General features: G+C 37.2%; 1 protein-coding gene across 1 annotated transcript in view; it reads left to right on the top strand.

Annotated features, from left to right (window-relative positions):
• Positions 1 to 27,453, top strand: part of COL25A1 (collagen type XXV alpha 1 chain) — a 461,350-nt gene that overhangs the window by 280,513 nt on the left and 153,384 nt on the right. The window contains exons 5-7 of the mRNA XM_067735362.1: positions 4,573 to 4,590; positions 27,070 to 27,096; positions 27,238 to 27,264. Coding sequence (XP_067591463.1) covers positions 4,573 to 4,590; positions 27,070 to 27,096; positions 27,238 to 27,264 — 72 coding nt within the window. The remainder of the gene's footprint in view (positions 1 to 4,572; positions 4,591 to 27,069; positions 27,097 to 27,237; positions 27,265 to 27,453) is intronic.

Below are 27,453 nucleotides of genomic sequence, written 5' to 3' on the forward strand. Positions count from 1 at the left end.
GCGATATAAATTATGAATGTTTGTCTCAGTCAAACGCGTAGGAGTCTTTGGAAGCATGAGCAGCTTATAGACGTTGAGAGATTATGCAGTCTTTGCAAAGACACTTTTTTTTTTTTTTTTTTTGCGGTACGCTGGCCTCTCACTGTTGTGGCCACTCCCGTTGTGGAGCGCAGGCTCCAGACGCGCAGGCTCAGCGGCCATTCACGGGCCCAGCCGCTCCGCGGCATGTGGGATCTTCCCGGACCGGGGCACGAACCTGTGTCCCCTGCATCGGCAGGCAGACTCTCAACCACTGCGCCCCCAGGGTAGCCCCTGCAAAGCCATTTTTTAATTAACACACATAAGCTGTAATGCTTTATTTCTTCAATTGCTTTCCTCTGTAGTTTAGCATTTGCATATTAATTTGTTTTTAAAATTAATAGACACTTTTTATCTAAATTTGCGTTAGTTGAATGACTTGTTGGTGTTGGTTTTATAGCCTACTTTAAATTGCCATGCTATAATTGTGGAGCATTTTATAATTTACAAAGTAATTTGATATAACATTCTCACATTAGTTAGATGTGGAGGTTTAATCAAACTAGGGAGTGATTTTTCTTCAAGATAGCACTCTCATGCTTTTTGTTCCGAGGCACATATGTAGGTATCTAAATCCTCCTCTGATGCCTCTGCAGGCTTCTGCCTTAGTTCCATCTCTATTATCTGAGGAAGATTCCACTGAGGGAGGAGACTTCCTCTTTGACATAGAAGTGTTTATTCTGCAGTGAGCAGAAGCCAAGAGATTAAGAAGCTACATTTTGGAAATACAACCCTGTAATGTAAGGATGGTCAGCTTTCTAATGGTTCTCTAAAAATATTGTAAATCATTTTTGGATCAGTCAAAATATTCTCACCTTTCAGTAATTCAGTGATTGTTTCTGAAGCACCTTATAACTTGGGCACTGGGGTATTGGGAATTAAATGTGAAGCGAGGATGAGCAAAATTCCTGCTTCCTGGCTGCAAGTGTAGAGTACATCTGTTCTATTTACTGGCACAGACTTTAGGTCAAACTGCGACTCTTGAAAGGTTAAGTGATCCCATTGAGATGGTTCCATGGTAGGATTCCTGTTGGTCCTCAGAACCGCTGCCACCAGAATAATCCCGTTGCCACTCAAAGTTCCTGTGATGTCATTCTAAAGCTTTACCTGGGTGCTTACTTCAGGTGTTATTTTCTTCTGAAAAGAAAAATAAGCTTGACATCTGAATATGTGAATTTGAGAATTTCAAGAGATAATAAAGTTATGGTAATCATTGTCAAATGATCTTTTTAGACAGGCAGGGTTCCAAAATGCAAAATCATAGACATTATTATTTTGAAGTATTTTTTCTTTCGATTCAAGACAATGAAATAAATCTGAATCTGAGGGTACTAAAAGCGGTAGTAAAGGTTGAGTTTCTTAACGGTGAGTTTCTAAGTTATTGAAGTGATTTCTTTCTAATTACCTTGAAGCAGAGGTAGCACCTTTTAGAGTTGCACGAACAATACTAATCAAGTTTCTGTAAGTGAAGGCAATTTTATTTAAAATGTATCACAGTAAAGTAAATGTATCACAGCCCTCAGTCACCAGAGAGTTGCTGAGATGCTCTTCTTGGGCTCTTGTCTACTCTCCCTCTATGCTCTGCTCTCCTGCGGGGGAAGCTAACACTTCTACACCCACTGAAACCACTCCTCCATCACTTCACTCATTTGGCCAGATGGCTCTACTACCATGACTACAAGACTCCAGCTGCTAGACTGTTTTCTTACAGGTATTCTGGGTGTCTCCTAGTGAATAGTTTGTTATATCACATGCAGTGAGAAGACTTGGTGTAGGCAGTCCTGGAATCCAGTGTACGATTTGTAAGTCTTACATTGTGTAATCCACATTTTAGGGAGCGTTGCCAGATTTGCCATGTTGTATGCATCGTTTTTCTGCAAAGCCTCTCTACCAACCCACTTCCATCTCTCTTTTTCACGTTCTCCACCCTGCACATACACACATACATGTACACACACCAAACACACCTGAAATTCATATCACATGTTAAGGTAATCTGAGTTCCCTGGTGCTACACACTTTCCAACGCCTATGTAAAAGTCACCTTTTAATCTCACTGTCATTTACTATTTGTTCTCACTATCATTAACATAAAATTCATAATACAATGTATATTTGTATATAATAACATACAAATTTATACACACATTGTGCTAAAATCATTTGTTCAATGTAATGGCAGAAATGCCACGTTTTAAAGGCAGAGAGGAAAAGCCTATAATTTGTAAAACAACCATAGGAATAAAAAAATCTCAGCAATGATGCTAAAATATATTCCTTTGAAGAAATTCTTTCTGATTTTAGAGAATCCTATGTTTTAGTTTTTACAAAAAAACCCAAAAAACAAAAAAAACCTAAGACACGTAATGTATTCTGAGGTTCTTAAAAAGATGCATGTTCACATTTCTGAGTTTGCATTAGTTTAAAAGTTTGGAAAGATCAGAAGCTTAAAGTATCCGGAGAGAGAGTGAGAATGCAAGTGCGAGTGAGCACATACTATAATTTCATCCATTACATGGATCTGGGAAGATCCATATTTACATGGAGGTGAACAGCCCTGCACTTGTAGGTTCTCCATGTTTAGAGCTGATGTTAGGGCTGTCTGTTGCCCTCAAGAAGCTTTTTTTTTTTTTTAAATTTATTGTTGGCTGCATTGGGTCTTCGTTGCTGCACATGGGCTTTCTCTAGTTGCGGTGAGCGGGGGCTACTCTTTGTTGCGGTGCACGGGCTTCTCACTGCTGTAGCTTCTCTTGTTGCGGGGCACGGACTCTAGGTGCACAGGCTCAGTAGTTGTGGCTCATGGGCTCTAGAGCGCAGGCTCAGTAGTTGTGGTGCACGGGCTTAGTTGCTCTGCAGCATGTGGGATCTTCCCGGACGAGGGCTTGAAACCTGTGTCTCCTTCATTGGCAGGCGGATTCTTAACCACTGCGCCACCAGGGAAGCCCCCTCAAGAAGCTTTGCTGGCCTGGTTTCTGTACAGGTGTCAGTTGAGAGGCTGGGTGTCTGCTGGTCCTAGGTCTGCATCTGGAAGCAGAGATTCACACTGTGGCAGCCCGGGAGTGGCTGGGAAGTTTAGTATCCACTCACGCAAAGAGTGCCCTGGGACCACTGTTGATCTGAGCAAATCTGCATATAGCTGTGAGTTTAAACTTCCAGGGTGAAAGGCAAAATGGCCTGGTATGAACTTTGGAATCAGCTTTGGGTTTAAATTCTGGCTTTTCCAACTACAGGCTGTGTGATTTTTAGCTTATTTCTATGAGCTTCAGTTTCTTCATTTATAAAATGCAAGGCAGTTATAAGGAATAAATGGAGTAACATATCCAGAGTTGCCTGGGACTCAGTAAGGAGTGAATGAATGGTATTTTCTTTCTCTGTCCCCATCACTAAAGAGTCAGGAGTGGGGTGAGTAATATCCACAGTAACTTGGTGTAGCTCCCCTTCCTGGTTTGATCAGATAAAATCTAGCCAACCACATTTTCAGACAAAGCTCTTGGAAATCATCTGTTTTATCCCCAGTCAGTAAGAAGGCAAGTACCTAGAGAAATTCCAAGCCTGGAGAGGGACTGAGAGAGAAAGAGAGTCTTCTCTGGGAGTTGGATTAGGTCCGTGCTTTTTTGTGTAATACCCAGTGGCATACAGCTGATAGAATGAGATTATGCATCATTTTTTTTTTAAGATTCCCTAACTTGGTGTGAACTTTTTCTTTCATCTCATCTTACACAAAACCCAACTGCAGATTTTAAGAAGGTGATATGTAATCAATACTTTTATTCACAGGTGATTTTCCTTTAGTGAAAAGCATTTGCAGTTATGCTGCTTGGAAATTTTTATCAGCTTAAGCAACAAAAAAGTAACATTCAAAGTAAATCCGATTGACCAGAGGTTACATAATCTATTGATTGTATGAAGAGTTATGATGCACTTTAATTGAGCCAAAGACCTCTCATATCTGTTTAAAAATGACCTTAGGCTAGGTTATGCAGAGCAAAAGATAGATGTTTATTTTTTTTAATTGACGTAAAATATTATTGAAACAATGAGAAATTTAAAGCGTCAGTGAATTCTAAAACTAAAATATCTGCCTCTTTTTTCTTCACTTTGTGCCATCTCTGAATATGCAGCTCATAAAAATAGTCTGTGCTAGAAGACCTTCCCTTTATGTAACCCACTCATTATTATAATGTGAAATGTATTTCACCTTTTGCCTTCTCTTTCTCTATTTTAATTCTAGAGCATACTAAAACTCTTGAGTCATTTTGGAATTACACAAAACAACCATAATATCAAGATTTTAGATAAGTAGCATAGAGTGAAAATGTTAAGATATGACATAACTTTTTTAAAATCACAAATGAGATTTGTCAGTAGTTAGGTATTATCTTCAGAAATATTTTGAAAAGATATTCAGAACTAGTTTAAATTTTGGTACTGAAACTATTCACTTAAGAAACAATTTTGTAATTCTTTTTCTTTTTTTCTTCTTTTCAATTTCAGGGTCAGCCTGGTCCTGAGGTAAGTGAACTCTTTTTCTTCTAACAAATCAATTTCAATTAGGATTTTCCCAGCGTGGAGGTTTTTCTGCAATTCTTTTCAAAGGATATAAAAAAGTTATGAACCAGTAATCATGACACCACAGAGTAAACCAAATATTTCCCAGGAGTAAAGCTTCAGGGCCTCTTGAGGGTTGTATGAGCCACATCAGCTGTTGGACCAGATGGCAAGTTTAACAATGTACTATCATATAAAGCAAAACTCTTAACTGATCTGAGACAGTGCCACAGGACTTTCATGTAAGATAAAATGATTTCGTAGTAGATGTCGGGTATGAACTTGTTTGCGTAAAGTACTGATTAATCATTACTATTAATGTAAATAAACACAGACTGATTATTTAGATTGTGATCCCACCAGCTACTTTTGATTCATTATAGACAGATATTGAATTCATTCTACAGTTCAATATAAACTAACTGCTGAAGATATGGTTTATAATTAAATGTGAATGCACTCAACAGACAGTCTTTCGGCCCTAAATCATAATGAAGAAAATGAGGAAATATCAGGGAGGGGAGGAATGTGTAAAAAGATGAAAGTACAAAAGAAGGGAGTTGTCAGAAATGAAGAGTCAGTAAAAAACAACAATCTCACTTATTGCACTCAGTAGGAATCTAGAGAGAAGGAAATGCCATTATTAATGTTTCACCTTTAACACTATAATACCTGTAAATAACATAGTTATTTATTGAGTTCCCTTTACGTCTCTTTCCCCTCGATATACTGAATGTTATTTCTGTCCTAGATTATTTCGTAAATAAATGATTTTCATGATATCTTTGTTAATCAATATCATAAATTGTCTATCGTGTGCTAATTCTCATACTAGACCATGATAATATTATTTATAGTTTTTATGAGCTCTGAATTTAAGGATGTCCAACGAAATAAACAAAAATGCCTTCAGGAGAACAGTCCTTTTCACACTACTCATGAGAAATATCTTGAAAAGTAATTAATTTATATTCACATCAGAGAATACTCTATTTATAATTTTCACTCTTATATTCTAAGTTATCTCAAGCTAATTATTGGAGGGAAAAAAACCCACAAAAGAAAGTTGTAGTTTATTCCCTAAATTTGAAACTGCTGCATGACAATGAGATGAAGACAACGTAAAAGGGGCTTTGCATGCTTTATTTTATTTAATGCTACAATAGCCCTGAAAGTATTATTATCCTAGATCTAGATCTACGAGATATGTATTTTTAATCCCTTCTTATTTTGTATATATACATATCTATATATATCTGTGTGTGTGAACCTATAAGAAAATATATATATATATATATATATATATATATATAAAATATACTCATATATAAAACATATGAGGAACCTGGGAGAAACAGTGTAGAGCTTGCCTCAGAATCTCCCCACTGAGGGTAGGGAAATTGATGCATTTATGCACTGATCTCCCATCCTTCATTGGTAAGAGTCGTGCCTGGGTGTTAACTCCCTGGAACTTCTGGCCTGCCCCAGAAGGTACAGCACACTCCAGCTACTCGAGGATGCAGAAAGCAGTAGGAACATACGGGACATTTATTCTAGCACCGTCTTGGAGGGGGGCAGTGGTGTGTGTTGGCACCTACATCTGCTACAACATCCAAGTGCAAGTGTCCTATAGACAAAACAGAATGGAAAACTCAGATATGGATATAAAGACGGAAAACTGGACAAAAAACAGCATTAAAAGCATATTAAGTAACGAGACTTTAAAGAGGATAACTGTAAAAGGAAGGACATGGTCGTGATAAATCTTGACTACACAGCCACAGTGAATGAGCAGAAGAAAGATGATAAACCAGCACAGAAAGCCAAGAATGGTCAGAACCAGGAACACCTATGGATGGATCACTGTAGCTAAGATTTGAAAGTACATCATGGCACTTCAGAATACCTTCACAGCAAGGCTTTTTTTTTTTTTTTTTTTTTTTTTGCGATACGCGGGCCTCTCACCGCTGTGGCCTCCCCCGTTGCGGAGCACAGCCTCCGGATGCGCAGGCTCAGCGGCCATGGCTCACGGGCCCAGCCGCTCCGCGGCATGTGGGATCTTCCCGGACCGGGGCACGAACCCGTGTGGCCTGCATCGGCAGGCGGACTCTCAACCACTGTGCCACCAGGGAAGCCCGCAAGTCTTATATTTACTATGGCTCTTCAGAAAAATAGTCTACCTAACTGCCTATAATTGAAAATTTGGGAAATTTTGAAGGAGGATAGGACTGGCATTTTCAAAAGGTGATCTGCTCTGGTTTTCCTTCATTTTGGCTACAATTTTGCTTTTAGTGGACACTCAAGTCACATGATCATTTCTTCCAAAATGCCTTCCTTGTGTCACAGCAAAAGGAAAGCAATGGATTCAGGAAGGATAGGTATGAAGGGAAATGAGAAGACAAGAGATACCCTCACACTGTCTTTCTATGCCATGAAAAATAGGCAGAGTTTTGTTGCTATGTCCCCAAGGAAAAGTCTGACCTACCTCTCATCCCTACATCATTATAGTATTTTTCAGAAGAAACTTCCAATTTTAGATTTTAAACTAGAGAATTCTTAATGAAGTTCTCATTTAGTACCAGATGATTGGTTAACTTTGTTCTGCTTGTTATTCGTATGCAAATGTTTATGTCAATGAGTGTTTTCTTGCATAGGTTGAACATCACCACCTCATCTTATTCACATTGTTATATGATGCAAAACTCTTAGACAGTGAAACTCAATTCTGCTTCTTCGATATCACACATCATTTAGTAAGGACTTCCAGATTAATAGGGTTTTATTTTGCAGACCAGTGGGAAAAAGGGAATATGTCTTATAATCAAGGAGTTCTGATCATCTTCCTAAAATTGAAGACAGCTTGGCTGGACTTAGCTTAAATTGCTAAAAAATTGCGAGGACTAGAAAGCTGAATAGCAGTGAACACTGTTACAGTGACAGTATGAAATTGAATACGAAAATAGGCCCTAAGGAAGAGAGGTAAATCTATGTGTTTACCTAAATGGGTGAGAAAATGGTTCTTGATGATGGAAATGAGATGGTGAAAGGATATTAGAAAGAAAAAAAGACAGTTCTAGCAGCTGTGGTTAAGATGGGAAAAGAGGCAGGGGAATGAATGGGGAGAATATTGCTGTGAACCCACTGAATCAGAGGAAACCAAATTCTTGGAGAGGAAAAGGGATGGGTTAGAGTAAATAATGTCACAGAGACTTGAAAAAATGATTGGGTAGAAAGAGAAAAAAGAACAAATGGCAACAGAGAGTAAGGAAGAGAAGAAAGAAGGGAAAGAAATTAGAAAAAAAGACAGATGAACATTTGTATTTCAACCTAGAGGTAATGGGAATTATTCAGGGGGTGGGGCAAAATTAATCTATTGACATGAAAGTCACCCTGATACTTTTTTCATAAATTCATATTAACATAATTCATTTCAATAACTCAAGTATCTATTTTGCCTCTATTAGGTACGAGGCACAAATGGTAAGGCTGTGAAATTGTGAACAAGACAGACTCAGTCTCTGTTCTTTTAATATTAATAGTCAAGTAGAGTGTCAAAGTTCTGTCAATTCTGCAGACCCACCATTCCAGGGATGACTTTAACCACATGTGCAAGACCTGCTCTGTGTCTGTACATCTGGTTCATCCCCAGGTTTCCTTGGGACCTTGGACATGAGGCATTTAAGGAGACCTTTTTCCAACATGCAGGTGACCCAGCGTCAATGCCATTGCTCTAAGTGTAGTCCTGGTGCCATGCCTTTGTTCTAATAATGGGGTTTCTGCCCAGATCTAGGCACCCCTCTTCTGATGACTGAGTCCTTTCCTGGTTCCTCGTGCCTACACTCCCTTTGTCCGTTACCGTCTTCATCCCAGGTCCTCCTTTTCCTTTCCTCTCTACTGCCGGGTATTACAGTCATGGTGTGCACGCTCTGTGCAGCCTTGTTAATGGCTGACCGAACAGTTAGCTGCCTCTAGCTCACTGCCTACCTGACAGGGACTCTCCATTTCTATTTCTCTTGACCATGACTTCTCCATTGCCATTCTGCCCACTGTGAACACATGCCTGTTGCCTGACCAATCACTGCTGCAAGGGAGCTGAGTCAAGAAAGTGAACATTTAGCTTTTTCCTGTCTGTATAGTGGAGACATCAAGGGTTGGGACTGAGTGTAGCATCAACCAATATCAACCTATGTATGTCTTTTTCTATCACGGTTCTGATTATGTCATTCTTCTGACTCCCAAACTTTGAATCTCAATATGACTACCATTTAGTTCCTTACCTGACATTCAAATCCTTTGATGTGTCCTGTTTTTCCAGCACTATCTCCCACTGATTTGTCATTAAATTTCTTTCTGGATGTCAGTTTGCACAATGCTTCATCCAAACTGAATCAAAACATTTACTTTTTTCCCTTCAAATATGTTTTCCTTCATTTGTCTTTTCTTAAACCAGTCTTTTCTCCAGAACTGCTTCTCTCCTAGCCCCCAGATACACTTAGTTTCCACACATCCAAATATGATAACCCTTCATACTTGCATGTTACTTCTTCCATCAAGATGTCGTTACTCTACCTTAGCTGAATGTAATTTCTTCCTTTTGCTGAATCCCCACAGCATTTTATCTGTACACCTTTTTATATTACTTTACACTTAAAACAGAGGGGGCATAGACAGCAAAGCCAGACAACTCATAAATCAAACCCTGGCTCTTCCACTTAGAAGCTCTGTGATCTTGGACAAGTTACTCAATCACTCTGAGTCTCATTTCCCCCATCTATAAAGCAGAGATGATCATGTCTTATCCCAACAAAGGGTGTGAGGATTGAAATAACACATGTATAACTTCTAATACAGTTTAGTACATGACAGGCACTCAGTAAACATTAATTCCCTCCCTCCCTTTTCCTCTTTCTATTGTATCGGAGTTATTTATAAACATCTTTTCTCTCTTTATTACTAGCTTTTATGATCTTCAAGAGTGGGATCTATGCTTTCTTCAATCTTTACTCTCCTCCACAACACCATAGTTCCTTGTATGTAGTAGAAGTTCAAGAAATCTTATTGAGTTTCAAATGGTATATACAAGAGCTTAAGGAAAAGGAAGCTGAGGAGGAGAGAAAACTATCAGCTTTTCATAATTCTAAATGCTCAGTCAATAATACCATGAGTCATCAATAATACCATGTAAAACTGGCCTGAGGTTTCTAAGTTCTGAGATTTTTCTGAACAGGTATTAATGTTAATATCTCACACCCACATGGTTTGGATGCCTTCGTTTCCTTTCATGATAGTAGTTTATTCATGTTGATATTTAATCTTTGGTGAAAATAAACAAATAGCATTAGCCCAGGACTATACTTATGATGTATTACTTTATTTTGTAATAATTTATCTGTAGAGTTCAAAGCTTGGATTTGATTTTTAACAATCAAGACAGCTATAGAAAGTAGTTCATGGTGGTTGTAACACCACATTGCTTAAGCAATAATATTCTCCCACTAATAATTTAATACAAATTGTAGGAACTAGTTGTATTTTAAAAAAAAAAACCTGCTCAGGATTCTATCTTGCACACTTTATAAAATATATTGGCCTTCTCTTCACCCCAAATAACTCCATCAGTATATTCAATAGTGAAACCATTATATTAATGATTGGTACCATTATATTAATGATTGGTACTCCTTCTATACCAAGGGCGCTTCTTTTGCATAAAATTTTTAGAATTTTAAAGCCCTCCTCATAACTCCCCTTTGGAGTTGCATGTGAACATAAAGGAGATATAGTTCCCTTAGGAATTTGGAGGACTAAAGTTGCTTGCATGGTGTAATTCTGTATTACTCAGTGAGAAAAAAATGCAAGAGAAAACCACAAGCAAATACCACCAGACAACTGCACATGGAGGCGTGTGCCTCCCATTTGTACTTGTTCAGATGCACTTGAAAAGAAATGGAAGATGTCACTTTGCCTTTTTTCCCCAAATCCCTTTTTACTTTTTGTTGTTGTTGTTGTTCTGATGTTGTCATTGCCATTTCACAACGTTTTACTAAAATTTACAAAATAAAGCTGTGTGTGCCTTGTAAGGAATTATTCCTGAAAAAAATTACTATATTTAGGGACAGTATTTAGCTTTCCATTCATATGTTTTTAATTATATATTATGCTCCTTCTAACCTAACACTTTAGCAATTCCCATATTTCATGTTTGTGTTCCAGCCTTTGTCAGATCCATATAACCTGACTTGGGAGCAGGGGGAGGACATATACATTCTCCAAGAAATTTAAAATGCAGGTGTCTGTGACTGTATGCATGCGTGCGTGCGTGCGTGCGTGTACATGTGCGTGTGCTCGTGTGTGTGTGTGTGTGTGTGTGTGTACAGAGAGTCTTTATTTTACTCACTACGTAATAGAACTGTCATATTAAATTAGTAATGTAGTCTATTCTGGATAAATCATGTTAGACCTGATAAAGTATTATCATGCCCCATTATCTGTACTTTATGTGGTGGTTATATGATAAAGAGAATGATTATAAAAGTCTTAATGTTTTAGTTTTTGTGGTATTTTGTCAAGTAAATGGTTAACGTGATATGAAAGGCTCCATTGTACTCCAAATAGCTTATACCATTAAGAGTACATACAATACAACAGCTTATTTATTTTACTATAACCATATCTCTTTATTTTTACATGGTCATTTGTGTATTGAATTGGTGTAACATTATCCCAAAGTTTAATTTTACCTTAGAATTCTTTCCTACTGAAATTAATTGAAGAACTTCTCTTGCCAACTTTATGCTTTGTTCTTTACCAAATATATTCCTTTTAATTCTATCTGAATAAAGGTGAGTAACACAAAGCCTTTCATGAATAATTAATCTGACATTGATTTGCATACATAGAAGCTGTTATCATTCCCCAAACTTACTCATTTTTATATCTCAACTTTTTAATACAGTGTGGATATATAGAAAAAGCACAATAATGTTTTGTTGAATAAATGTATATATTTAATAATTTAGATTTAAAGCTAAAATTTTATATTCATTTGATGATGAAATGACTGAAAGAACTGAAAATATCAGCTTTAACAGTCCACTTTTTAAATTTTATTTTATTTTTTTTTATTTTGGCTGGCTGGGTCTTCGTTGCAGCACGTGGGCTTCTCTAGTTGTGATGCTCAGGCTTAGTTGCCCTGCGGCATGTGGGAATCTTAGTTCCCCAACCAGGGATCGAACCCACGTCCCCTGCCCTGGAAGGCGGATTCTTAACCACTGAAACACCAGGGAAGTCCCAACAATCCACTTTATAAGGAGCATATGGAATACATTGGATACGGTTAAGGAGATGGGCTCCATGACAGACACCTGGGTTTACAGCCTGGTCTGCAACTTACAAGCTGCCTGACTTTGGACAAGTTATTTTTTTCCTTCAGTTTTTCAGTGTAAAATAAGGATGGTTGGTTTGACTTAATACATGATTTAATGAAGCACTTGGAACAGGGTATGGCACATATAAGTGTTATTATTAAATCTAAACACCTACATACATACCTTCTCACATAAGCATTCACACTGAGACAGAGCCATGAAGATATATTACCCTTATAGTGATACTTCTTCTGGATAAACATCCAACAGAATAATGGCCTCAAAAGATAGAGGTTTAGGATAAGTAGTTTAATCTTAAAATTAAGAAATTCATGAAAAATGATTATCACTGTTAGATATACTTATTGTATATATTCTGTATCTAAAACAAACATTTATGTGTCTAATTCTTTCTAAAGGTATCAAAAAGTTTTAGTTAGAAATATTGTTCTTCATAGTATTTTATGATATTAATTTTCCCCATCCAAGGGCAAGGCATATGCAAATGTAAGAATATCAGTTGTATCTCATAATACTATACAAATTTAATTCAATCCAAATCCAAAACCCAAGAGGACTTTTTAAAGGAATTTAGTAAGCTGGCTTTACAATTCATATGAAAGAGTAAGGGAGCCAAGTGGCCAAGAATGTTTTGAAATAAAAAGAAAAATGAGGGAAGACTTTCCCTACTAGATATTGGAACATTGAATCTACAGTATAAACTTAGTTTACTAACATACTGTAAGACTTCTGCTCCTAGAAAAAAATATGTAAAACAATAGTGTTAAGGCATTGGGCAACAGGCAGCACAGAGAAGGAAAACAAACAAGGTGAACCCTAAGATTACCCAAACCTACTGTCTGGAGAGAATTTCTCAGCTGTAGCACAGCAAGGAGCACCTAAACAGAGTGGTCTCTGACCCTTGAGGAGGTCAAGGCAGCTGGAATTTGTGAGGCAGGTGAGAGAGCAAAGAGCCACATGGAGAGAGCTCAGAAGGTCCGCAGAGAGTCCCCCTTGATAGCTCAGCACAGTACTCATCAGTACATGTGTGTCTTAGCTCAGGATGCTACAACAGAATGCCATAGACTGGGTGGCTTAAACGACAAACCTTTATTTCTCTATAGCCATTATTTTGTAATAACTTTAAATGGAGTATAATCTATAAACATATTGAATTTATATGTTGTACACCTGAAACTAATATAATATTGTAAATTAACTACAATAAAAAGTTTTTTAAAAAAAGAAATATTTTCTTCAGTGAATTAAAAGTAATTCAGTTTGTAAGTGTTTCAAACTTTAAAAATTTTATTTATAAATTTTCTCAAGTTTATTATATATGCACATGTAATTTCTCACATATGTTTTTATGGATTTCTTTGATAATTTTGATATCCTATGAGAATTCTTAATAGGCTAAAGTTATTTTCTCTCTAAATATCTCCAGTCATATTTCAATTGATATGATATTTTTCATACAAAATATATTCTTTGGATCGTGTAGAGATTACAATGGAAGAATGCTATTAGATAATAGGTAGAAAGATAGCTCCAGAAACGTTTTATTCTATCTTCTTTCTTTTGGATAGACCTCATTTAAACCTAGTTTAAACAATGGCTGAAGTGACTCAGTATTGAAAGTGTGGGGAGAGAGAAAATATATACTCTTTCTAAAAGCTTGGAGTCACAGGCAGGAGGGAGAAGACAGCCAAAACTATCTGCCCATGTTTGAGATGTGAGAAAAAAAGAAAATCTTTCATTGAACAGAGTTCATTTCGTCTTCAAGAGACTGTGCAAAGTTGTTTATTCCTTTTGCTGTTAACTCTTCTGGAACTAGTCATGAGTCCACAAATGAGAAATGGTAGTGACCTTGAAAGGCACAATTTCTAGCTGAAGTCAAACATATCCTTATAAGCATTCATTGGAAGCGTGTTGGACATACAGTTATCTGTGACTTTCTGATTGTCAACAGGCTATTCAGAGAATATTACTTTTGGCCCTGATGTCCTGTTAGAAACCTCTGTTGCAAGAAATTTGCTAATATATTTATTGGATACTTACCACGTATAAGGTACAAAACTACACATTTGAATTAGTAAGAGAGGAGGGGAAGGGAAATACTATTTACAGAAGACCGTATGTTCTTTTAATTACTTCCTACTACTCTCGTATGAGCTAACTATTGTTTGTTCCATCTTACAGATGCAGAAACTGAGGCTCAGAGAGGTTAAGTGACCTGCCAAAGGTCCTATGTTTGTATACATTGAAGCCTCCAAAGTTAGCATTTGTTACATTTCCCTCTCTTACATATTGATCTCTTCCTGCCCTCGAGGGCCCTGGTAGTTTAGCATGAAGCATACGTCTTATACCTAGTGAGCATGAGCTAAGTTTTATAAAAGAGTTACAAGTGCTTTAGGAGTTCAAAACTAGGGAAGGAACATATCCAAAAGAGGGTCAGGTAAAGCTCAGGGAAGAGAGATCACTGAGATGAGCCATCAATGACTGGCAATAATGATAGTGGGATTGTAGAGGAGGCAAAGATGAGACTTTTACTGCAAGGACTAATGTTTCTTTCAGAAACTCAGACTCCTACTGTGTTTTTTTCCAAGTAGCTCCATAGCTCAGACTGCCAGGTAAGAAGTTTCAAGAAAGTTGTGCTATCGTTATTCTAAGCAAAATGATAACTGATGACGTTTATTCAGCAGAAAGAATGGCATAAGCAAAGGTACAGAAAGTGAGGAGAGTGAGGGGCATTCTGACAACAGCTGGTATTCAAGGCTGACTGGCGGAGAGGATCCTTAAGGGAATAGAGGGAGAGGTGGCATGGGGGATAAAGCAGAAAAGGAAAGTTAGAAGCAGATAATAGAGGACTTTGGAATAAAGATGCAGACGTAGAGAATGGACTTGAGGACACGGGGAGGGGGAAGGGTAAGCTGGGACGAAGTGAGAGAGTGGCATGGACATATATACACTACCAAATGTAAAGTAGATAGCTAGTGGGAAGCAGCCACATAGCACAGGGAGATCAGCTCTGTGCTTTGTGACCACCTAGAGGGGTGGGATAGGGAGGGTGGGAGGGAGACCCAAGAGGGAGGAGATATGGGGATGTATGTATATGTATAGCTGATTCACTTTGTTATAGAGCAGAAACTAACACACCATTGTAAAGCAATTGTACTCCAATAAAGAGTTTTTAAAAAAATAAAAAATAAATAAATAAAATAAAATGAGACAATAGAGGACTTTGGACACAAGCAGAAGCTAACACTTTATTTGGTAGGGATCAGAAGGGTGATCTAAACTAAATTTTTAATTATATAACTACTTCTTTGGGGAATTCTCAAGCTTATTTAAAAGGAAGAGAAAGTAGTGTCATAAACTGCCCTAGACCCCTCAACCAGCTTCAAGAATTATCCAAGACTAATCTTGTTTCATGAATCCCTTCCTCTCGTTTATTTTGTTTTGCTTTGTTTTTTTGATGATGTATATAAAAGCAAAACCTAGATATCATGTCATTGCATCTGCAAATACTGAAATATGAATCTCTAACTGATAAGACCTTTCTGTAACATACCCATCACTTCATTATTGATTCTAATAAAATTAATAATAACTCTTTAAATATCATCATACCCAGTCTGTATTCAAATTTCCCCAATTATCTCAAAAATGTCTCTATAGATGGTTTGAATCAAGATGTAAAGCCCACACTTGGAATTTAATTACTATAACTCTTCAGTCTCTTTTATTCTATAGTCATCTTCCTCCTCTTTTTATGTTTTCATGTCATCAGTTTTTTCAGGGCATTCATCCTATTTATAGAATGCCCCGCATTCTGGATTGGTCTGACTTCTTTATGGTGCTTTTGAACTTATTCTCTTATCTTCTGTTTTTCTTGTAAATATCTTTTGCAAGTTCTATTTAGAGGTTTGATTAGGTTCTGGTTCAATGTTCAGAAAGAGTCTCTTGTAAAGGTGTAATATGCCTCTTATTTCATCATACCAAGAGACATAAAATATTTGGTTGATTGGCAGGTCAGTGGTACTGGCCTGCTTTCCCAAAACCTGTCACCTAATAGCTTTTGCATCCATGGAGGCTCATTGCCTATATCAACTTTCTCAGAGTGGATTACAAATGAGCCATTGATGTTTTTTGAGCTGAGGAATATGTTTAGAAATGCACTTTAGAAAACATAGCCTGCCAAAAGAATGTAAGAGGAAGTAGAGTAAAGGAAGACCAAAGATGCTTAGAGACTATTCTTGTTTTCCAGGCACAAGGGAACTAGCAACAAACATGGAAAGCTATATTCAAGGGATTTGGGGGAGAATGAATATAGGACTTGTCAATAGATCCTATTTACTGAATCAAACGTAACACTGAGCTTTTAGACTCGCAGGAGTAGCAGTGTGTTAAACAAAAATAGGGAAGTCAGAAGTCATGATTGGCTTGCAGTAGAAACTGAGAAGTTTGGTTGGAAAATGTTGAGTTTGAGCTGATGATGGCCTCTCTTGGCTTAGACATCTGGTGAGCAGTTGAGAATGCAGGATTGCAGCTTGGAAAAGAATTTAGGACATAATTCAGGTAATAGGTAAAGCCAAATAGTATATTTGATAGCTGATGAAGGGAGTAAAGTGAAAAGACAAAAGGTTTAGAAACAAATCTGGGCAATCTTGACATTTATGGGCTTTGTCAACCCTCCCTCCTCAAAGCTGTGGTTTATTTAGTTTTAGTTTAGCCCAGGGTGACTCCCTTCCAGGGCCCCAGTGACTGGCTCAGCAGTTTCCCTTCCCATAGCTCAGCTTTCTTCTTCTTAATGGAAAGAAATGCCCTCAAGATCAATATGTATTTCAACTCATGTTACTTTATTTTTCCCAAACCTAGAATGTAAAAATATGCCTTCTACTCTGCTACTTACTTTCTCTTCCCTCAAGTTCAATTTCCTTTCTTTCTGTGACCAGTCTATTACTTAGCGAAGTTCAATGGAGATGGTAAGAAGTCACGACCTTAGAATGGGGGAATGGAGGGCAAAGGCAACTTTTCTTTCCTTTGACTTTAGGAGAGGGGGAATGAACATGTTTGGAGACCAAGGAGAAGAATCCAAGGGAACCGTAATGGGGTTTATTTTGTTTTATTTTATTACTCTTTATTGAAGTATACTTTATTTACAATGTTGTATTAATTTCTGCTGCACAGCAAAGCGATTCAGTTATACATATATATACAATTCTTTTATATATATATATTTTTTTCTTTTCCATTATGGTTTATCATAGGATACTGAATATAGTTCTCTGGGCTATACAGTAGGGCCTTGTTGTTTATGCATTCGATATATAATAGCTGACATCTGCTAACCCCAAACTCTCACTCCATCCCTCCCCCAACCCCCTCCCCGCTGGCAACCACAAGTCTGTTCTCTATGTCCGTAAGTCTGTTTCTGTTTCATAGACAGGTTCATTTGTATCATATTTTAGATTCCACATATAAGTGATATCATATGGTATTTGTCTTTCTCTTTCTGACTTACTTCACTTAGTATGATAATCTCTAGTTGCAACCATGTTGCTGCAAATGGCATTATTTTGTTCTTTTTTATGGCTGAATAGTATTCCATTGTATATATGTACCACGTCTTCTTTGTCCATTCACCTGTCGATGGACATTTATGTTGTTTCCATGTCTTGGCTATTGTGAATAGTGCTGCTATGACCATAGGGGTGCTTGTATCTTTTTGGATTAGAGTTTTGTCCGGATTTTTGCCTAGGAGTGGGATTGATGGATCATTATGGTAATTCTATTTTTAGTTTTCTGAGGAACCTCCATACTGTTTTCCATGATGACTGTACCAACTTACATTCCCACCAACAGTGTAGGAGGGTTCCCTTTTCTCTACATCCTCTCCAGCATTTGTTATTTGCAGAATTTTTAATGATGGCCGTTCTGACCAGTGTGAGGTGATACCTCATTGTAGTTTTGATTTGCATTTCTCTAATAATTAGTGATGTTGAGCAGCTTTTCATGTGCCTCTTGGCCATTTGTATTTCTTCTTTGAGGAAATGTTTGTTTAGGTCTTCTTCTGCCCATTTTTTGATTTTTTTTTTTTTAACTGTTGAGTTGTATGAGCTATTTGTATATTTTGGAAATTAAGCTAAGAGAACTTGTTGAAGAGACAAGTGAGAACAGCAATGAAGAGCAGGGCGAGGGTGGGGAGAACAGGTATGATAGTCCCTTCACTCCCAGGAGAGAGGAGATGAAGATACAAGAAAATCTGGAGACGGAGAGTGTGGTAGATGTAGAAGCTTACATTAAAGCTTTTGCTCTGTTTAGTCATCAGCTGAGAATGAGGGAGATTGAGCTTCTAATTTACATAAGCAGCTCAGGAACCACAGAGGAACCCTGAGATTCAGGATCTCCCAGACTCATCTGACAGTTGTTTTTTCCATCCCTTCTGTGTATCTCGTTAGACTCAAAGGGGACATCCTACCCTCATCCCTGGATTGTATTCAGTTGCCCTGCACAAAATCAATATTGCTCTATGAGATACTACAAGTGAAGTCAAGAATCAAAGTGACCTTCAAACCAGGCTTTCTTAAATAGTCTGGGGAAAATTACTTGGGGACAGTATAGTAGGCAACATGAAGAAATAAATGATTGTAAATTAAACTCCAGGTTTAAAGATGGATGTTACCTCTGAATACCTTTGAATTATATTGAGGACACTAAGAGTATTATAGGATAGTTTACACCATTAGCTGTAAAATCACAGGGGCTACTATGGGCATTTAGAGAGCAAGTTGATACTTTCTTTCCACAAAAGGAATGTTTAGGATTCCAAGTCTTTCACCATGGAGTTCATTTTATTTGACCTCTTAAAAATAAGTTTAAAAAAAAAAGCAAAGTTAAACAAATAAAAAGTTTTAGCAATCTTTTAAAATATTTAGATGTAAGGAATGATTCTAGAAAGAAGGAACCTCTTGGTTATGATTGGCAGAAGCAGTAATTTGGCTGTCTTTGATTTGTATTGTGTTAGAAAAGAAAGCCAGAGTGAGCTTCCCTGATTCCTGCTGTTTTATAAGCCCTTAAGTCCATTGAGCTACATCAGCCTAACTTTCAAGAGTCCTTTTTTAATGTTTGCTTTTTCTAAATTTTCTTTTAGTGCTAGACCTCACTAATTGTTTCCTTATGACAGCTGCTTATGATTTAAGACTGATCTTGGGTACGTATAGTCCCTCGTTCAAGGCTCAGCTGACATCACAAAAGAACATATAGTTACCATCTTACTACAGAAAATGCCCAGAAAATAAGAGCTGTAAAAAGTAGCTTCTCAATAAGCGGGGCTGGTTTTGATATTTTAAATTTCTGTTTATACCGACCCCCTTTTCTGCTTGGTTTCTTTTAATCTTCAATGCAAAACAAAAGGTGTAAAGTCTGAAGCTATAAACCTGTTTATAGCTGTAATTCCCTTCCCTGGCTTAGCAGAGTTTGACACTATAATGAACACGGTTCTTCTGCAGCAACATTGAATCTGGTTCTTGTATATTTCTTTTATATGTTGCTGCTTTGAACACAGGAGAGTTTTATTGCATTCTTGTCTTTCTGGGTGTTTTGATTCAGCGAGAATTGATTATCTACTGTATGCTAGGGGCGACTAGGTAGTTCCAGGGCCTAAAGTTTAGTCTTGTTTAGTCATTAAAGTAGTATGATTAAAACAACAATTAAGTGTTTTTGTTTTGCTTTGTTTCATTTGGTAATATTTCCTGTACATTGAAGTAAACTATATTAAACCCACATATTCTTGAAATGTTTTCAACCTTCCACCTAATACATTTCTCACTGCATTGCCTTTTGATTTTAGGAAATCAATATGTTTACTTTCTTCATCCTCAGGTCAAGTATCTGAAAAAGAAATTTAATTTTATGTTTAGCATGGTTAAAATGTTTAAAATATTGAGTGTGTGCTTCAAAATCATTACCATTAGTAGATCAGGCATTCTGCAAGTTGCTTTGTGGACAGTGTTTCATTTAAGCAAAGAGTAAGCATTGTTTTCCCCATTTTTCAGATGAAGGAACTGAGGCTCAAATTAATCTGCTAAAGATCACACAGGTGATCACAACCAGGATTTCAGTCTGGATCTGTTTGATTCTAAACCTTGAGCTCTTAATCACCAAGATAATTTATGTATTTTATTTTAAAATAATTCCCCCAAATTATACTTTCCTTTTTATTTTTTACTCTTTTCTGTAGCATTTGAAAAGAAATTATACAGAAGCACACACACACACACACACACACACACACACACACTGATCTATACTTATGTATAGGAACTCGTACATTTTCACGTTACGTTTTCCATAAAAAGCTTTAAATTTACACATTACTAGCTGAAGTTATTTGCAAAGTTGGAAGTCTGTGAAACAAACAAACAAAAAAATTGGTGATTTGAGAAAGAAATGTCCCTAAAAATATATTATGCCAGTAAAGCGGAAAATGATATATATGAGTTCAAGGTTGAGGCATACACTTGGAAGAACACGTGTTCACATTTTAGTCAGAGGTGAACCTATGCTAACTGCAATTTATTCAGAAGCAAGGTAGATTTATCCACATGTAAATAGCTAGGGTCCCTATTTTTCCACTAAGTAGTAGATTTTTCCATTGCTAATACTATTTGCAGTATGATTTTGTGCAGTTTCAGATACATGCTAAGAACCAAGGTACCAAATTCAGGTTCTTCGTGCCTATATGATTTGAGTATCTATCTCATTGGCACAATGGGCCAAGTTAATGATACAGTCAGGGACATATCTTGCCATCAGTAGAACTGAGGCTTCTATCCTACTGTTCAAGGGAACATTGGATACTTTGTGTTTCCTTCCTCCCTGGGAGACTGTGAATATTGATAAAGTAATGTTTGCAAGGGTGCCTGAGCACACAGACATCAGACATGCAGTGGCTACTGAGGTTGTGCTGTGCTTCTAGAGAATGGCCATGCAGCAGACCCTGTCTTCTTTATCCTTAAAAGATTAAGGAAATTATGGCTTTTAAAATATAGTAATTCCATGTTAAGTTTACAGTTTAAAAAGTAGAGGAAAGGAATGTACTTTGTTCATAAATTAACATTAGAAGAAGGATGGCTTCTGCATGGTGGCAGCACAGTATGGCCGCCATATTATATTATCACCCATGCTCCTTTTACCTAACAGTGATGATAGAGAATTCTCTCTCTCTCTCAGCTATTTCTGATTAGGTCAGCCAAATCTGCTAATACTCTGCTTGGATTTGAAAAACATCCCTAAAACTAGATTTCACACTTTATATGGTTCACTTGGCTCTGGAGCTGCTGTGTTTATCAGGATTGAATCAGCTTAGGCCAGCACTTTTCTTCAAATGCACTAAATTGTGAACTTCAAGTGAACAGAACTTCTTCAACCATGTTGATGATCTGTCAATGGCCCCCATGTCCAATCAGTTAACTTTGCTGTTGGTTCTGCCTCAGAAATTTCTCGTAAATCTATAACTTCCTGTGTCCTGATTGTCGTGATCTTAATTCAGATCTTTGCCATCTCTCCCTTGGACCAAGGCAACAACTTCCTGAGAAGAATAGCATTCCATACTCTCTGAGTTCCATAAGGCACACTTGATCTCGGCACCCCCTTGTAAAATCGATGACAGAATCCAGCCCAGGGACCTGGGTATTGTTAGCCGGTCTTCCCAAATCTCTTTCTTGCTATTCCCCATCTCCACTCTCCACACCACATATGTTCTTACCACACTGAACTCCTCATCCGATGGCAGGATGTCCTCTCACACGTCTGCACACTCATCCCTTCTGCCTGAACAGCCTCACTCCTCCCCAGTTCCCCTTATCCCGGCCAACTTTCAAGAGCCAGTTCCAATGTTATCTTTTTAATTCCTGCTCTCCTACCTTCATTCCTCTCTGTACTCCTACAACACAGCATTTATTTCACTAGTTATAATTATATTTACACGTCCATCCTCCAGACTCAGAGCACATTGTCTGGCTGATAGTTGGCCATAGATGCTTAGAATATGAAACTTGCATTTCCTCATAATTCTACAGGAATGCAGAGATTCATCAGAACAAGAATTGTTATATTTCAAAAATACAAATGACCTACACTTCTCCGGGATAGAAACCGTAACTTCATTCATATTTCAGCAGATCTGGCTGTCAGGACTTTCCAGGGTTTACTCCCTTTCCATTTTTCTGCCTTTAGCGGAATTTAATTTTGTTTTCATGATTGCCGTCTTGTAAAAATCATTCCCTTTTTAGCTGTTGCCAGTTCAAAGTAGACAAAATTTACAGTTCTAGTGAGTAAAAGTCCTTTATTGGGCCATCCAACCCCTATGACTATATCTGTCTTTTCCAGCTATATTTCAATTACTTTTATGTAGATTGAAATCCAGTATTTTCCTGAATCTCATTTATTGTTCCTCTTATTCCTGTGCTTTTAATTTGGTTTTTATCATTTAATTGAAATAGATAATAGTGCATGGAAAAAGAGCTAAAACCTTAGCTGTTTGGATAGAAATAGAATTCAGGAGACTAAAATTATTATAGGCCCACCTTAAAGTCTTGATACAAATAGGTTGCTACTAAGTTCTGTATTTGAATAGGAGCTAATTTGAAGTTTGCCACTGAAATTTATAAATACTTTGGTAGTAAATTAATAACACTTTAACAACTCTCTAAAAGAAACTCTCCAACTACTAACAACACTAATAATAAAGATGTTGTTAGCACCTTTGAAATTTATGTAATTAGAGCTAATTATGTAAAACTAATTAGAAAGGTCATTTCAAGTATTCTTATTTATTTATTAAAGTGGACATTATAAAAGATCTGACTCCAACATACCAGACCAGACCAGAAGGACAGGAGTCCGAAAAGAAGCCTCATATGAGGCTGTGACTCACTATTCAGTTAATTGTGACCAGTAATTTTACCATATTTCCTTCCCATTGACCTCAACCTTGTTTTAGCAACAGGCTTTTACCTTCAAATAGTTAACAACCAGCCACTGATACTGATACCTGGACAACTTATATGTCCACTGAATATTAGATCGTTAACTTGGTGTAGTTGGAAGCAGCAAAATGCCAGTGGAAAATACTCTCTGATTCAAATAATTCATTAATTTGTATTGCTGCCTATCCTGTAGTTAATACCAGAGAGTTTTGTTTGGCTTTACTCTAAAGACAAAAGAAAAATAACTTCAATCATGCCCCAGCTTTAATTTTAAAAGTTAATAATCAAAGAAACCTTTCTTTCGATTGTAATGTTTTGACTTTAAAAAGAATCATGGCTCCAAAATTTTGAAATACTATCTGTGCTTAGTAAGGTAGCTCACGTTTTTCTACATATTTAACCCATGTTTGCAGTGAAAGGGTCCAGCCTAGAAATAAGAGTGGGATTTTACTCAGAGCAGAAGAAAACACCTGCCATTAAACCCGAGAGCACAAGTGGGGCCTGGAGTGTCCGAAGCAGCCGCCACAGCTGTGGATGGAGGTTGACCTCTGCTTCGGTTCTGCATTGAGCTGGCAGGTGCCAGGACGCCATTCTGTCTACTCAAAAATACCCCCTTTTGAAGCAGCAGTATTCATTACTCAATTGTAAATGCAAATTTTCATGTGTTCATGAATTAAGCATCCTTGCTTATGGCAAGCTGTCTAAAGAGCTCTAGAGGACACATGTGGCTTTAGCATTAGTAATTGGACTTTGGGGAAAAGACTCATCTCTGTTCCCCACTGTAAAATAATTTCACAAAAGTTTTGACCTCAAACATGCCGTATCACCTAACAAGGTCCCTTTGGGGGACTGGTACAATGAGAGCCTTGCCCTCTGAAATCTCACAAGCAAAAGCAAACTAAACTTTAAAGAGGAGAAGCTTTTGATGGGCGTAGGGGAGAGGGGCTGGGGACAAGTCCACAGTAATTGTAAGTGACCTTACAGTAGCTGGATTTTCTAGGGGTCATTTTTCTTAACACCAGTATAGGAGAAGTGTTTGACTTTGGCAACAGGCTATTTAGCTTTTCTAGAACAGCCTGTTTAGCTTTTCTAAATCAGCATGTCACACCATATCCTCTACCAGTGCTTAGAACATTGCCACACTCTTTATAGGCATCCACCAAATGTATATAAAGATCTAATTAGAGTTAAACATGCTACTTAATTAAATCAAGACCAGAATCTCCACTGCATTTCTTAACTTGATGGTAGGTGTCCTCTCATTCTTTTCTTTGGGTTGACTCTGCCCCAACAAAAATAAAATCCTACTTGTAGAGCATTAGTGAGCATTTTGTGCGTGTCAAGAATGACCAATAAATTTCTTAAACTTAATTTTACAGAGGTACACAGACTGTACTCATGACTCACTACTTGATTCGCTGAAAACATTAAGAAAAATGTTCTTAAAATAGCTCCCCTTTTTAGTGGCAAAATTATTTGGGGAGTTAAGAAAGAAAAGGATTTGTTTAGTTGATTCCATTATCTTGGCCCCCTCTCCCTCTCCCAGATGCTCTACAATTCCTCTTTCCTGCATTTTGAACTTGAGATGTTGAGGCCACTGTCCATGATACTATGAAAAAGGCAATTGGGGAAATTCCCTGGCGGTCCAGTGGTTAGAACTCCGTGCTTCCACAGCAGGGGGCATGTTTGATCCCTGGTTGGGGAAATAAGATCCTGCAAGCTGTGTCTCGGCCAAAAGAAAAAAAAAGAAAAGAAAGAAAGAAAAAAAAGAAAAAGGCAATTGGGAGGCATTCAAGAGGGCACCTGTTGAAAGCAGGCACCAGATACATGGCTGTCAGTCTTCCTGAGAATCTAGTTCTAGAGCTGTGCCCTAACACTTAGCATCTCGATCCACTGCATTTAAAGTCACACAGACTAGCTTAAAGTCCTGGCTAACTCACTTACAAGAGGCGTAACCTTGATAATCTTTGAGTTTTATTTCTGACATCTGTAAAAGAAATATCATAAAACTTTGCTCATTAGGTTGGGAGAAGATTAAATGCAGTAACAGGTCAAAGTTCTTTGTTGATGGTAAAATATACAAAATATAAGACATGATGTTCCTGTTATTGTTAATGTCATGATAACCTCACAGCTGTTAAAATTGCTGCAACTGAGAATGGGAATTTGGTACAGCTCCTCTGCAACTGGTGTTTAGCAGCAGGTATCTTGGTAGGTGGAGCATTCTTACATTCCCACCTGAATTAAGATAGCAGTCCCCACTGGGACCTCAGAAGGGGTACTTTGTTAGGACCTTGGCTTTACTCCTGTCTAGACTTGTCCTTGTCTCCCAACCCTGCTAAAAAGGAAGGTGAGAGATTGAAGGTAACTCTGAAATGCTCCACTTCTGCAGGTGGGCTGAGCCCTGAGACATGACTTCATCTTTAAGAGCTAGGAAAAAAAAATACTGATGCCTCTAGAATTCATGTTTCCTGCTAGTATTTTTGTTCAAAAGTAAAGAAAATCTCAGTGTGGCTTAAGAACAGACAACTGTCCAACAAAATAGAAATTTCCTAAAAGACCCACATATATATGGTCATCTGATTTATGACAAAGGTAACACTGTACTGTGATGGGGAAAAGAGGCATTTTCAATAAATGGTATTGGGTTAATTTGATATCCACACGGGGAAAAAAAGCATCTTGACTTTAACCTCACGTCATTCACAAAATCAGTTCTCCATGAATTCAGATCTAGATATGAAAGATAAAATAATAAAGCTTTTAGCTTTTAGAACAAACATAGAAGAACCTCTTTATGACCTTGAAGGAGGCAAAGATTTCTTAAGTGGAACAATAAAAGAGATAATCATAAAGAGAAAAAATGTTAAATTGAGTTTAAGAACTTCTATTCATCAAAAACATCTTTAAGAGAATGTAAACACAATATGCAGCGTGGGAGAATATGTTTGCAATAAATATATTCTTTTCTGACAAAAGACTCAAATTCAGAGTGTGTAAAGAACTCCTATCTGTCTATCTATCTGTCTATCTGTCAATACAATGTATAATATGTAAAGAACTCTAGCAAATAATAGGAGAACTCAATAGAAAATGATGTGAACAGACACTTTATGGGCTAGGATGCAAAATGGCCAATACATTTATTAAAAGGAGTTCAACTTAATTACTGGAGAAGTACAAATTAAAACACTGTGTGAAACTACCACACCTCCCACCGGAATGTCTAAAATGAAAAAGATGGAAAATACCAAGTATTGGTGATGATACAGAGGAACTGAAAATTCTCATACATTGCTGATGGAAGTATAATTGTTAACCACATTGAAAAACTATTTGGCAATATCTACTAACTAATAATCCAAATGTATGTATTGTCTAGAATGTAACAATTCCACTCCTAGATATACACCCAACAGAAATGTATTCAATTTTTCACCGAAAGACATATACTAGGATGTTTATTGCAGCACTATTTGTAATAACCAAGACCCAAAAACTCCTGGAAGCAAATGGACATTAACAGTAGGATAAATAAATAAATAATTGTTTATTCACACAGTGGAATATTATAAATCAGTAAAAAACAAACAATCTACAACTACACACAAAATTTTGCATGAATTTCACACACACTAAGAAAAGAGGCTAAACACATAATGGATGATTCTATTTATATAAGTACATTTATATAAAAAGCAGGTAAACTAATCTATTCTGCCAGAGGTCAGAATAGTGATTACTGTTGGTGGCAAGCAGTAACAAGGAACATCACAACAGGGGCTGCTGGGTTCCTTTAGCTGGGTTCTACTTTCAGTAGGTGTGTTTAGTTTATGAAAATTTACTCAGCATATTATATACTTATGATATGTATACTTTCCTGTTTATGTATATAATACCATTTTCACATTCTAACCATATTACAAGTATAGTTTAGAACCTAAAATTCCTTGAGAAACCTCACTGACAGGTACAACTCTGTGCCCTTTGCATGAATCTTGTGACTAACCCTAGCCTATCTATTTAAGCTACAATATATTTTGAAATTTATTTAAAGTATGGTTTTTTTCTCTTTATTTCAGGGCCCTCCTGGTCCAAAAGGTGATAAGGTAAGAAAATGTGTAGCAGGAACAAATTAACTTAGTGGAAATCCATACAGGCGTGACTTATACTATGTTACATTTAGATCTTTTTAATGAGCATCTACAGACTTTGTTCTAAAACTATCTTCTCATTTTCCTACTCTACAGGGAGAACAGGGTGATCAGGGACCTCGGGTAAGTTATACTCTTCCAATCCTGGGCAGAAAATTATTAATAGTTTTCAGCTCCAAACTCATTGAATTAAAGTAGCCCTGGCTTCATAACTGCCTTGTGTCATGTGGTTTAGTAACGGCTGACAAAAATACCATACCACTTATAACTGAAATAGCCTTAATTGTAACTAATGTTTGTATCTTGTTGCAT

The sequence above is a fragment of the Pseudorca crassidens genome, chromosome 4, assembly GCF_039906515.1.
Source record: "Pseudorca crassidens isolate mPseCra1 chromosome 4, mPseCra1.hap1, whole genome shotgun sequence".
NCBI lineage: Eukaryota > Metazoa > Chordata > Mammalia > Artiodactyla > Delphinidae > Pseudorca > Pseudorca crassidens.